General features: G+C 40.9%; 1 protein-coding gene across 1 annotated transcript in view; it reads right to left on the reverse strand.

Moving 5' to 3' along the window:
* EYS (EGF-like photoreceptor maintenance factor) overlaps nucleotides 1-13347 on the reverse strand; it is a 1897540-nt gene that overhangs the window by 1289567 nt on the left and 594626 nt on the right. Inside the window, exons 20-21 of the mRNA XM_090034512.1 lie at nucleotides 7508-7705; nucleotides 1431-1552 (exon numbers count right to left, since the gene is read on the reverse strand). Coding sequence (XP_089890638.1) covers nucleotides 1431-1552; nucleotides 7508-7705 — 320 coding nt within the window. The remainder of the gene's footprint in view (nucleotides 1-1430; nucleotides 1553-7507; nucleotides 7706-13347) is intronic.

Genomic DNA, 13347 nt, shown 5'->3' on the forward strand with positions numbered 1-13347 from the left:
ATATTCCAGTTTTACTAATATGAGAAAAAGCAGAAGGATTTAAGAGTATATGGATGAGTTCTAGTTTGAACATTGCATCTGTAGCATCATCAGCATCAGTAAGCCACCAAGAGTCTATACTTAGTGCATTCCCCTTCAAGCCTTTTTCATTCAGGAATATCAAATATATTTTAAAAGCAACCAAAAACCCCTTAGAAAGCTAAGTGTTATCACAGTTTTACAGACAAAGAACCTGAGCGATAGGGAGAATAATTTAACAGTGCTGCTCCTATTTAAGTAAATGGCAAAATTTCCATTGACTTGTGTCATCAGAATCAGGTTCTACATGATTCATTGTAAATAAAGAAAGTATATGAAGGATCTCAGAACAGATTCTAGGATGTATATTATTTACAGAAGGAGCCTTTTCCTTTTCTCAGCTTTTGGCTTTAACTCATTGTACTCTTATATTTCACCTTCAGATTAAGAAAACAGTGATGGGTGGTCTTCCAGTGACCAACTGGTAACTGAAAACCAGAATTTCCAAATTCTTGTTTACACAACTAAGTTTTGCTGACAGAGCTATATACATTGAAATTCTGAACAGACTGCCTCTGCCTTGATGCTGAAGCTATGCAAACAAAACCCTGATATGCTAAAAGAGGATTTTAGTCAGTTTACTTTGTGATAGGTGGAGAGGTGGTGTAACTACACTAGCAGAAAAAATTCCTCCAGTGCATGATGCATTTCCTTTAGGGACCTTGGCTGGCAAAGATATGCTAGCATCACAACAGCAGCAGAACCACCTAAATGACTTTTCTACAGACAATCAGGAAAGTGTTTGAAAGAGGGACGGTGCGAGGTTTCTAAATTTCCTTTACCTCCACCTTTGTGGTACCATGGAACCAACTGATGCACATTCATATAATCCCAAGAAGTAACCAGCTATTCATTATATTATAATGAATTTAATTTACTTCCCCTTTTTCAAATACTGTCCCAAATGTCTGCATAAAAGTTATTATATAGGTGCTTCTGCTGCTATGGTGGTGCTAGCATACCTGTGCTAGCAGAGATCCCTAATGGATATGCACCATGCACTGGTGATGAAGTTTTTACTGCTAGTGTAGCTACTCCATCTCGCCATATGTCACAACCTAAAATGGTGTGTGTGCACGCACGCACGCACGCACGCACGCACACGCACACACACACACACACACACACTCTAAAAGACAATTAAATCAGCAATTGCTTTTAAAAAATAAAACTATTTTTGATAATATTGACAAGGAATGAAGAATAATGAAAACATATCTGTGGAAATCTTAATTACAAAACTCTTGTCTAGGTGCACAGATTAATGTGGATTCAAATCATGTTATAACATAGCCTCACCTCTTCATGAAAGACATCTAAGCAGTATAACAATTTTTGAATCGTGTACTAACCAGATGTCGATCCATGCATGTAGAATTGTGGTCACAAGCATTGATAATGCAGTCATCAATGTCCTGGTCACACTTTGGCCCTGCATATCCAGGATTGCACAAACAATAGAAGCTGTCAACAACTGCAATTACAAACAAAGTATTTTAGCACTGTGATGCTTATTTAGGGTTTTAGCTATACATTTACAATAGCATTTGTCAAGCAATGTTATAACCATCATAGACAATTCCTGAATGGTATTTTGGATTGGCTTTAAAAAATGCAATGCTACATAAGTGTGGAAAATCATAGGATCCCATAGGATTTAATGTTGGCTATGACCCCAGCTGACTTCCTGCCCTTTGGGCGGGAGGCTGGACTCAATGATCTTCTGAGGTCCCTTCCAGCCCTAATGTCTATGAAATCTATGAAATAAATAACTGTTTAATGTGGAAATCAGTTGTCTTGTAGTGTATATTATCTTATCTTTTATATTTTGAAATAAAAAATAATCTAAATTATATCCCTTTGCCTATTTCTGAAAAAACATAACACCCGCCCATCATAAGCACGATGGATAAGTCCATCTATGAGAATATTGGGTATTTTTACATAAAAACTGAATTCAAGTAAATATATGAAAAGTTAAAAAACAAATAAATAAATAAAAGTTAAGTGAGGACTACCTCACACTAAAACACTATGTATAGAAGTACTCCATGGACATTTTATAGTGTTGTAATTTAGAGCACTTTTTATGGCACTATAAAGTTACAGTGCTCTTAAACACAACAGAAGTGCAGTGTTTGATGAGGAAGCCTCTGATCCTCCGTGCACGTTCCACATTAGGAGGCAGGGGCACTCCACAGCCTCCTGGGGCTTCAACAGACTGCAGACACTAGCAAACCAGTGGAGAATGCAGATCACACCCACACTGACAGCCTGACTCCAAGCATCTGGTCCCCAGCAATGCAGAGTTTGTGTGTGTATGTGCGCGCGCCCCACACATGGGATATCCAAGCATCTGGTCATCCCTCCCAACCACACAGGGCCTCAGGGTGTGCAAGTGTGTACACACACACATGCATGGGTGGGTAGGTGTGCATGCATGCAAACCTTTCATCTGTGGCATGTCCCTTTCACCCTCCCCCCACCCTTCTTAGTGGGTAACGGGTGCTATGTCTGCCACAGGGTTGGGCAGCACCTGCTAAAGTCTGTGGGATACTGGTAGCATTGTCAGAAATTTGACCAGTGTACAAAAGTTATTTAAAATGCTATAGGTGTAGGTCGCTAAAGTGTTATAAAATACAGCACTTTAAACTTAATATCTCATTTAACAAAGGGTTAATTTAAAGTGTTGTACCCATTTTTAAAGTGCTGTAAAGCTGTGCACTTCTGTTAAGTCACAACAATAAGGCAGTTTAAATGGTGAAAAAAGCAATTTCTGTAAAACTTGCCAAAATGTTGGAATTTCACTTCTGATGCAGTTTCACGTTGCACTGTAATCTTCACAAGCTAATGTTCAGAATCCTACTTCTTTTTCATCATTAATAATGTAAAGAGAGCAGTATCTTCGGAGTGCTACATCTATACAAGGAGCCAGTGACAGCAGTAATTGCAGTTCTTACAGGCCTGGATTTATTATAACCTCAAATAGGTCCCTGGTTTCTTCATTATCTCTAAGATTTACCATGTAATCTATGCTGTCACTCTGTCTCTGTACATGTAGCTGCTATTACTCTCATTAAATGCTTTGGGTCCTTTGTGGAAGCAGCATTTTTCATCTGCTAGGAAATGTTTAGCTTTCTCTGACTCCTGGGTTTCCACAATCATGATTTTGTACACAGTACGGTGGAACTGAGACCACTGAGGAGTACAAGTCAAGCCCAAAGGCATTACAAAAAGACAAGATAACCGGGGAAGAATTGGCACTTTGTTAGTATGAGAAACTTTACTTCCATTCTGTTTCTCATCCAAGTTCATGTTTATAAATCTGACTGATCCAATATGCAGTAAATAAAACACAAATGAATACAGGCTAGGAGTTAAATGAGTATGCTAAATAAAATATGAAGTCAATTAGCTCATTCCCATACCTAAATACATGGGATGCATAAAACTTGTTAAAACTTAAAATTGTTTCATAAACTCAAAAAAGGAGAGAAAGTTTTATGCAATTATATGTGTAGATATTTTCAATTAGATTCTCAACTGGTATAAATTTGCAGAAATATTCTCAAGTCAGAAGAGTTGATTTATACCATCTGCAGATCTGGCTCAATCTTATTATATTCCAAAAGTTTAATATAACACATATACACACACAGCTCAGGTTTCTTGTGACTTGCACAAAATACAGATTTTACATAGGCTATATTTACAATCAAGACAAATCTATAATTATACATAAGCCATGCTGATGTGTTAAAATGTTGTTTGGAAAGAAATAGATAATGATCATTGTTTATTATTACTGATATTTAGTAAGTTGAAACTGTTAGAGAAGGTAAATTAAGTTAATCTGTTGTATTCCAATATTGAAATCTATGGTATTCATAGGATTCAGCTAGGTACAAGATGCATAGATAAAATTACAAAGCAGAGTTCAGAAATGGTGTGGAATGAACTGCTCCACTGGTCTTTATCTTTGTCCTCTATACAAGTAAGCAGTAAAAAGGATAGTGTCAGTGCTATTGAGCTTTACTCATCATAAAATCACTCTATTCTGAATCCAGTGAAGCAAGTGGTCATCTATGTGTACATGCAGATCATAGAACCGTAGAAATTTAGGGTTGGAAGGAACCTCAGGAGGTCATCCAGTCCAAACCCCTGCTCAAAACAGGGCCAGCCCCCAACTAGATCATCCCAGCCAAAGCTTTGTCTATGCAGGTTTTGAAGCCACCTAAGGATGGAGCTTCCACCACTTCTCTGGGTAACCTGTTCCAGTATTTTACTACCCTCCTAGTGAGAATTTAGTTGTCACATTGATTGACAACTAATGTCACATCAGTTGTGACATCTAGATGCCACATTTAGTTCAGCCTAACAAAAATGCCCATCTGTGCCGATATTCAGCTGTTTAAAGTGGGCCATAAAGGGCAGGCCTGATCTAAGTTAGTTCACACACTCAGGTGAACCAACTCAGACTGGGAACAGGTAAGCCTGATCTATTGAATGTCTGCACACATTCAGTGCACAGCCCCAGGTTTGGGAAGCGTCAGCTGCTCACCGCAGCCCTGGAGTTGCATTCTTCCTGCATTTCCCACTCACAACCCTGGCTTGGCTTTTTATCCCTTTGTCCTCTCAACCTCTAGACAGACAACCCTCCCTGTAGACCCCCTGATCTCACCACCCCTTTTCCCCCACCCATGGACCCGCTAATGCCCCCAATCCTGCTCATCCCAAATTACTTGCACCAGGTTTGCAGCAAGGCTCCTAGCACCAGCGAATACCTCTATATGCTGCTCCGGATCCATGGTCACACGGCTTAAGATAAGCCACGTAATCATAGAATGGGTGTGGCAAGTGTCTGTAAGCACATTATAAAAAGCTCATATCTCTCTCACTGATTAGTCTCTAAGGTGTCACCCTGTCTTAGTGAAAGTCAGAATCCAGGGGCATTGTGGGTACCTGGAGATGTGTGTGTTAAGCATTTGCAACAACTGGGACTAACTATACACAATTTTATACACATATGCCATCTATCCATTTATCCACATACACGCATAAACTGACAAGGTAGCAGCCTAGCCATGGCAACATGGTACTCCACCCTGACCAATGCAATCTGCACACATCTAAAAGTGCATTAATGCACTATAGTTACAAAACATTAAGGTTAGTACCAGTAATAACAGTTGCTAAGTAAATGCACAGTAACTGGCACTACTGTGCAATAGCACTGGTGCATGCCTTTTAAGTGACACTAATGCATAGTAGACTAATTCTACTGAGCATTTGTGCAAAAGCACAGCTTTTGCCACGATGTGCTAATGCACAGTAGAATTAGTCTACTGTACATTTAGCATCTTGTGTAGATGTGCCCCGTTTCTCAGGTAAAGAGCCATGCTAATGCAACTATATTGCTTCTGGTAACACCAACCTTACTACTACCAGAAATTAGTCATTAGGAGAGATCTGAACGATGAATGAAAAGGCTTGGATTAAGCCTGTAAATCTCTGCATGGTATAGCATTGTGCTATGCAGACATATCTAGGTGTTTGTTATTAATATAACCACTTCTATTTATCTACAGAGTAACTTCTAGGGTTTTAATCAGTCTGCAGGCAAAAAGAGTATGCATGTGTAAGTAAATCGCATCTTTTCACTGCCACAAAAATTACAGTACATTGAATGTCTGCATATATTCGGAGCACAGCCCCTTCTCACATAAGCCCAGGGGCTAATGAGTGTCTATGGTAAATCTCACAGGTCTTTCGACAAGAGTATCTCCTTTGATAGTCCATTTAGCACCACAACCACTTTGAGAGATGCAGAGAATGGGAAAGCCCCATTGCACAGCAGCACTCTAAATATCACTGTCTAATCATATATAAGGTGTAGAGACTCCTTTTCTAGGCCCTCTGCAACACATTAATTCCAGTACAACTTACATTAGTTTTGTGCACCAATACACACCAATTTTTATGTACAGGTATAAAGGCAAGCTGCAGTGATATAAGTATCCTCCTGTTTCTAGGACCCAAGTGAATTTCATTCTAAAAGACCAACTGCGTTTCTACTGAAGTTATTCAAAACCCATCCACTGACTTCAGCTGGAGCAAGATTGAGCCTTATCAGTTTAACTTGTCATGTGAACACAATGTTATCCTTCATTTTAGGAATCAGAACTACTCATATGTGGGTCACAGGCTCTTTTCTGCCAACACGCACACACTTTTTCCTGCCAACACACTTAACAAGTGCCACCCTGCCTTGCTTCAGACTAACGTGCCTAACTACTCTTTCTTCATTAACTGAAATGGTGAAGGATTGTTGGAATACGAGGAGGATACAGAAACTCTTTCACTCACTTTCACTTTTAGTTAGAGATTTTCAAAGCTGCCTAGCCTAGATTTATATGTACAGTTTTCACTGAAATTAGTGAGAATTGCATGTCTAAAAGCCTTAAGAATGCTTTGAAAATGTCAATTATAGGATACTATGGAAAGTGCTGTCAAAAGGGAAATTTCCACCTTTACTTTTGTTTACCAGTCATTGAAAGCAGATGGGTAGTAAGTAATCGTACGAGAGACCCACGCAAGTAGCTTAGATGTTCTGGGAGCTACTTTATTTAACGTGATAATACTAAAACATAGCATAGTAATTCATCAGCTTGCCTCTGTCTCTTACCTGTAGCTGTACTTCATATTTCTTCATTAGACTTCAACCAAAAATGGCTGTATCGGTTATATAACTAGAGGTGGGATAGCAGGGCAGCAGCCCTGGGTGCTGATTTTGGAATCAGAATGGTGGCCCCTGATGAAGCCTATGCTGTAGCAGTAGTAGCTGAATGAAGAGGTGAGCACTGAACCAGCAGCCTGTACCTTGCCAGTAGCAGCAGTAGGGTCCCATGGTGGTTGTGGGGTGGGGGGAAGTAAAACCTGAGTCCCCTGCCAAGGCTGCTAAGTCTCACAGATACTTTTCTGGTTGTATTTATCATTCTAGAGACTATTATTGGTGATCAGGTACTCCATTTTGCATCACTGTGATATTTACTATCATTCAGATTTGTTGAAATGATTACATACACAGTTTCATTGCTCTGTGGAGTTGTTTTCAGCACCTGAAAATTAGCCCTTTGTCAAATGCACTACCCAAGATGTATTTGGCTAATTTAGGCATCAGAAGAGACAACTCAAATCTCATTAAAATTTCTCATTAGTTGCAACTGTGACCCATGAAAACATAAACCTTTCTGCCAGGAGCTGAGACATTCTGGCAAAAGAGAATTCTCTTGGCCCTGGCTCTGTAGAACTCCAGACAGGCAAAATTTCAGTAAATTATCTACTTCTCTCCCCAGAGCAACTCAGTTGCTACATTAGATTCAGCAGTAGGACTACTCCACATTAAAGTGAGTAACCAGGCTGAACTCACTGTCATAGCAATATCCATGGAGGCAGGGGTTAGAGCTGCACTCATTGACATTGATCTCGCAGCGTGGACCTCCAAAGCCCTTTGTACACTGGCACTGGAATCCAAAGGGAAAGGTGTCCAAATCCATCTCTTCTATGCACACAGCTCCATTCTCACAGGGATTGCTGGCCTCACAAGGCCTAAATTCACAGTCAGAGCCTGAAAAAAAGGCAAAGCTGTTAGTGTTTAACTAATGAACCAATCACTGCAGCTGCCACCTATTATCAGCTAGATTTTCTTTAGATCCCTAGTTAATGTCCTTCAGTTGAAAGCTCGCAGTAATACTTTATAATCCCTTGTTTACAATATAAACACAGACATTTCTTTGCTTTACAGTCTTACAAATACAGAAATACACTTCTGATCAGGTTTTCTTATATACCGGTGGTAGCGTTTAAATATTTAAAATGTAACATTATTTGAATATCCTTTATGACCTGTATCTTTGTCCCCTAAAATACATATTTTTGAAGTTTTATTAAGAGTTTATCACAGACAACATATGCTTTGTTAATAGATTGATTCCAAAACTTGAACATTCAGTGAACTGCAAATAATTACTTTTAAATTTCTTAACAACTCACAAGCTGACAGTTTCTTTCCATAAGATATTTGTTTTTTGTGTGTGAATCCATTTATCACTCTCTTTCTTCTCTTCAGTAAATGTAATACCTAACTGAATATTACTACTGGCCCATTGCATCCAGGATTGCTGCTTATTGGTTGCCTGTTCACTGGTTCTCAAAGTTTACCTGATTGGTGAGCTTCTTGCTAACCTCTCTTTAAGTTACTACCATGTATATCAATGAGCTACATATTTATTAGTTGCAAGAGAGTTTTTCTCTCTGAGGATCACGTGGGCTCTTCTGAAGCTTTCTCTGCATTGACACTAGTATAATTTATACTGCTGGGCACACCATCATAGTGGGACTTATTAAAAAGTATTGTAGACTTGGTATTTCTTTCCAGATTCATTGTTTCAGACAATTATTCTCAGAGCTTGACAAAGACATACATTGTCCCAAACCCCATTTAACATCATTCAATTTAGGGATGGCAGAAATATCAGTGATGCTACTTAATACAGCACTGGTATGTTTTACTTCATTTTAAAATATAGTAATCCATGAGCCAGTTACATGCTTAGACAGTTATGTAAAAATATAGATATAGAAAAAATCTAGACAGAGAGGCATAACAAATATATTTATTCTTATGCCTCTATCTACCTATGATTACTGAAGTGGCTTTAAAAGTGCAAGGCCTTCCCCTCTTCCTGGTGAGTTTAGACCTGAATACAGAAGCATTGTGTTCCCAGAGGGAGCTTGCTACTTAGATCATGCAAATCCTTCAGAATTAACAAAAAAAGATATAAAACTAAAAATGATTTAGTGGAATAATATTAATAACAAGTTGCACACTAGTACTTTTTTGGGTCCAAGTAAATTTGGTTTTAGATTTTTGGACAGCGTTTAGACTATTTTTGTGAAATTATTCTTGTTTTTGGAGAAAAGACAATCAAATACATAATTATGATACAAATCAGCTGAAGCTTCACCGTTCCATCTATTGTCACTCTATTAAATAGCCAGAGCAAACTCTTAATAGAAGATGCAAAGAGGGCAGAACTATTCATCTACAACCAGCCACCTAATAAGGTTTATTTGGATAATGAAGTGGACAGGATATGAGATGATTTTACAAAGAAAACCAGAGAGCTTTTGGTAGATTTATTTAATTGGATATAATGTATTTGCACTTCAGCAAGGTTCCTTACAAGGCTTCCCACAAAAACTCTCTCATAAAAAAAGAAAAAAATATGGGCTAGACAAAACTATTATAAGGTGGGTAGACAACTGGGTTGATAGCCATGAACGAAGGGTAATTATAAGGGTATTATGTCAGGATGGTAGGAAGTTTCAAGTGGAGATTGAAAGCTTCTGGGCTTTGCTGGTTGCTACATGGGGCCACGAAGGATCCCCCTGCCCCCCCATGTTGCTGTGTGTGTTGGGGATGGGGGGAAAGTTCTTCTTCCTCAGAAGCATTGGGTGTTGGCTGCAGCCAAGGTTGGGGATTTTAGCTGGGGTGTTTTAATGCTCCTGCTGAGATTCAAACCCAGTTCCTCACTAGGAGATCTTACCTCTTTGCCCAGGTTCAGACTGATCACCATATTTGGGGTCAGGAAGGAATTTTACCCCATAATCAGCTTGGTACAGACTGTATAGGGGGTTTGCCTTTCTCTGGTAGTATGGGGACATGGCCCTCTTACAGCAGCAGGACACTGGCCATCATTACCCCCTTTTCCCTCCTCACACTTTACCTGTGGCAGGCTAGGGTATTATACTTTGTAGTTGCATCAGTGTTTACTGAATAGTTTTACTAATAGGGATTAGTAAGTTAGAAAATGGACTTGAATGGGTAGTTTTGGATAAGAACTGATCCTGGCTCTGGCAGATGGTTGAACTGCATGAATTTGGAAAGTCCCTTTTAGCCCTACTTTTCTATGATTCTAAGCCAGTCCAATAATTTTTATAACCAGTCATGGGGATCCTTGATTGCTTCTTTGATCACATCCAAGGCAGGGCTCCTCCTCCTTTCATCAGGACTGAAAATCACAAATCTCAGTTTTATTTTCAAAACAGTTAGGCAGATTGTATCTCTCTCACAATGTTAAACACAAATTAACTGTATGGCTCCTTAATTCTGATCTGGTCCCGTTTTGAATTGGCTACTGAAGAAAAGCTATAATACTGACAGAACAATAGGAAATGAAACAGAAAACCAGCCTAGCTAGACAGAAACATCTTTAGTAAGGATTAAACTCAAAAATGAATCATACAAAAAGTAGAAATAAAAAACCTTAAAAATGTATCTTACCTGCTGTAAATTACTGGGAATTTCTGTAATCAGTAAACACTATGAGATAAAGCCTGCCACCCCTACTTACAGTGAGGATCTTATTTCGTACAGAACTTTTAGGGTGCATCTCCAAAAGGTGCACATGCAAGGGCATGCATTTCCCATGGCAGCAGCTTATATAGCACATATTTGTGCCACTGCTATTTGTCCCCAGGCTCACTCCTTCACATGGGCTCTGATGTGCAACAAAAGGACCCAGGTGGGGTTCGGGAGACTGAGGCCAGCACCTCTGCAGCACCTGGGGTACTGGAGGCCTCCTGAGGCAGTAGCAGAGCCAAGCCAGCTGCTCAGAGCCTGGCTGGCACCCAGAGCATGATTCTGGCTGGCCAGATTCCAGGTTCTGGTGGTGCACACTGCTGCTATGTGCACCATGCTGGTTTTTTTAGTAGTGCCTTTTTTTTAACATTGGGTTCTCTGGGTGCCAAACCCCCCCCCCACTGAGCGAGCAGCATGGTACATGGGTGCACACACACTCTGTGGTTTGCAGTGCCTCAAGTGGCTTTGAGGCATCACAAAACACACGTGCACTCAAGGGATTGAAGTGTGGCTACTGGCAGAGAAAGCTACTGTTCATTATAGGGATAGCAAAATATGGTCATGTGCACTTATTTTATTGTAATTATAGCCTTCGTCTCTGGTATATGCAATATTTGCTTCAGAAAATCATGTAAACCTAGTTTAAAAATGTCTTGAGCTCAAGTATTACTCCTTTTTTTAACTTCAGTCTTCACAAACAGGAGTAACTACCAGATGATGAGAATAGTTGGCAGCAAAGATGGAGAAGGAAACAATCTAGAATAGGAGAATAAAGTAGCAGGAGTAAGTAGTAGTTGCAGAAGGTTAGGGATTACTAAAAGAAAGTAGATGCTTTTAAGTGAACAGGGCTAGATGACATGCACCTTGTAATAGTGAAAGAATTAACTGAGGTAATTTCAGAGCCGTTAGCTACCCTCTTTGAGAGCCCATGGAGGTTGGGCAAGGTCATGGATGATTAGAAAAGGCTGGGACTGAGGCCTCAGTAGGAGCCAGAGCCGAAAGAGGAAGATAAACACTGGCAGAGAGCAATGGTGAGATGGAGCAGAGGTCATGGGGTCTAGGTGGCAGGAAAGTCAGCAGCTGCATCTCTAACTAGGACCCAGAACCTGAGCCATAATCACAGCCTCTGCCTCTGCTTGCACTGAAATCTAAGAAAAAGGGCTTTTATATGTAGGGTAAAAAACTCATCTTAGACTGAAGTAAGTGCAGTATATGTATTGGCAAAAGACAAAAAAGATGGCACGGGAAATGTGGCAGAAGGCCACCTCTGTTTCTCCCCAAAAACTCTGCTCTGTGACAATTTGATTAAGATGGTCCCTGCAGAGAGTACACACCTTACCCTATCTCTTTAGGTAAACTGAGCTGGATACATTCCTGAGGGAGGGGGAAACCTGCTCCCTCTGCCTACGTGACTGGCATCACATACCTGGGTGAGGGGCTTGGGCTACCTAGGGAGCTAGGAACTGCCCATCTGCCCAGCAACTAGTGATGCATTTCAAATTGGTTGGCTGACAGCCAATGGCTGCTGGCCTCCCTTGGACCGGATAATTGAGCTCATAAGTTAAGGACCTCCCAGGCGGAGGTAGCAGCAGCCATGAGGAAGACTCAGAGAGAGAGAAGAGCTGAATCATCTGAAACTTGCTCTCTCTCTCAAAACTCAGGATGAAGGACCTGCCTGCCTCCATAGGGAATCTCCACCTGCCTCTGGATGATTTCATAGATTTCATAGACATTTGGGCTGGAAGGGACCTCAGAAGATCGAGTCCAGCCCCCCGCCTGAAGGGCAGGAAGTTAGCTGAGGTCATAGGATCTCAGCAAGATAAGCATCCAATTTACCCTTGAAGGTGTTCAATGTAGGTGCTTGAACCACCTCCGATGGCAGGATGTTCCAGATCTTGGGGGCTGGGACAGTAAAGAAATTCTTCCTTATATCTAGCCTGAAACGGTCTTGCAGTAGTTTATAAGTGTTTGACTTCATCATCCCTTGGGGCACTCTGGTGAAAAAACATTCCCCCAGATACTGGTGGCCACCCCTGAGAAACTTATAGATAGCCATCAGATCACCCCTGAACCTGCACTTTTCCAGGCTCAAGAGCCCCATGGCTCTCAGCCTGTTATCATAAGGTCTGCTTTCCTGACCTCTGATCATGCGCGTGACTCTTCACTGGACTCTCAAGCTTCTCCACATCCTTTTTGAATTGTGGAGCCCAAAACTGGATGCAGTACTCCAGCTGCAGCCTCAACAAGGCCAAATACAAGGGGAAAATGGTGTCTCGGGATTTGCTTGAGAATCATCTATAGATGCAAGCCAGCATTTTGGTTGCTTTACTAGCTGCAGCATCACAATGCAGGCTCATGTTCATCTTTTGGTCAATGATGACACCCAAGTCTCTTTCTTCCATAGTGCTAGGCAGTGTAGCACTGCCGAGCCTATAAGGATGCTGTAAGTTTTTCCTTCCAAGGTGGAGAACTTTGCATTTTTGGGTGTTAAACACCATCAGGTTGTCATTCGCCCATTTGCTGAGACTGTCCAGGTCAGCCTGGATTGCCCTCCTGTCTTCAGGTATGGATGCTATGCCCCAAAATTTGGTGTCACCAGCAAACTTGGCCAGTCCACTTCTGACTCCAATGTCCACATCATTAATGAGGATGTTGAACAATATGGGTCCAAGGACAGAACCTTGGGGACCCAACTGGTCACAGGGCAGCATGATGATTGACTTCCATCAATTACCACCCTCTGGGTCCGACCACGGAACCAATTTCCCAACCAGCAGATCGCGGTAGATCCAAGACCACAATTGGGCAGTTTCGCCAAGACATGATCATGGGATACCATATTGAAG

The sequence above is a fragment of the Crocodylus siamensis genome, chromosome 1, assembly GCF_052110815.1.
Source record: "Crocodylus siamensis isolate JL-2025a chromosome 1, ASM5211081v1, whole genome shotgun sequence".
NCBI classification, from domain to species: domain Eukaryota; kingdom Metazoa; phylum Chordata; order Crocodylia; family Crocodylidae; genus Crocodylus; species Crocodylus siamensis.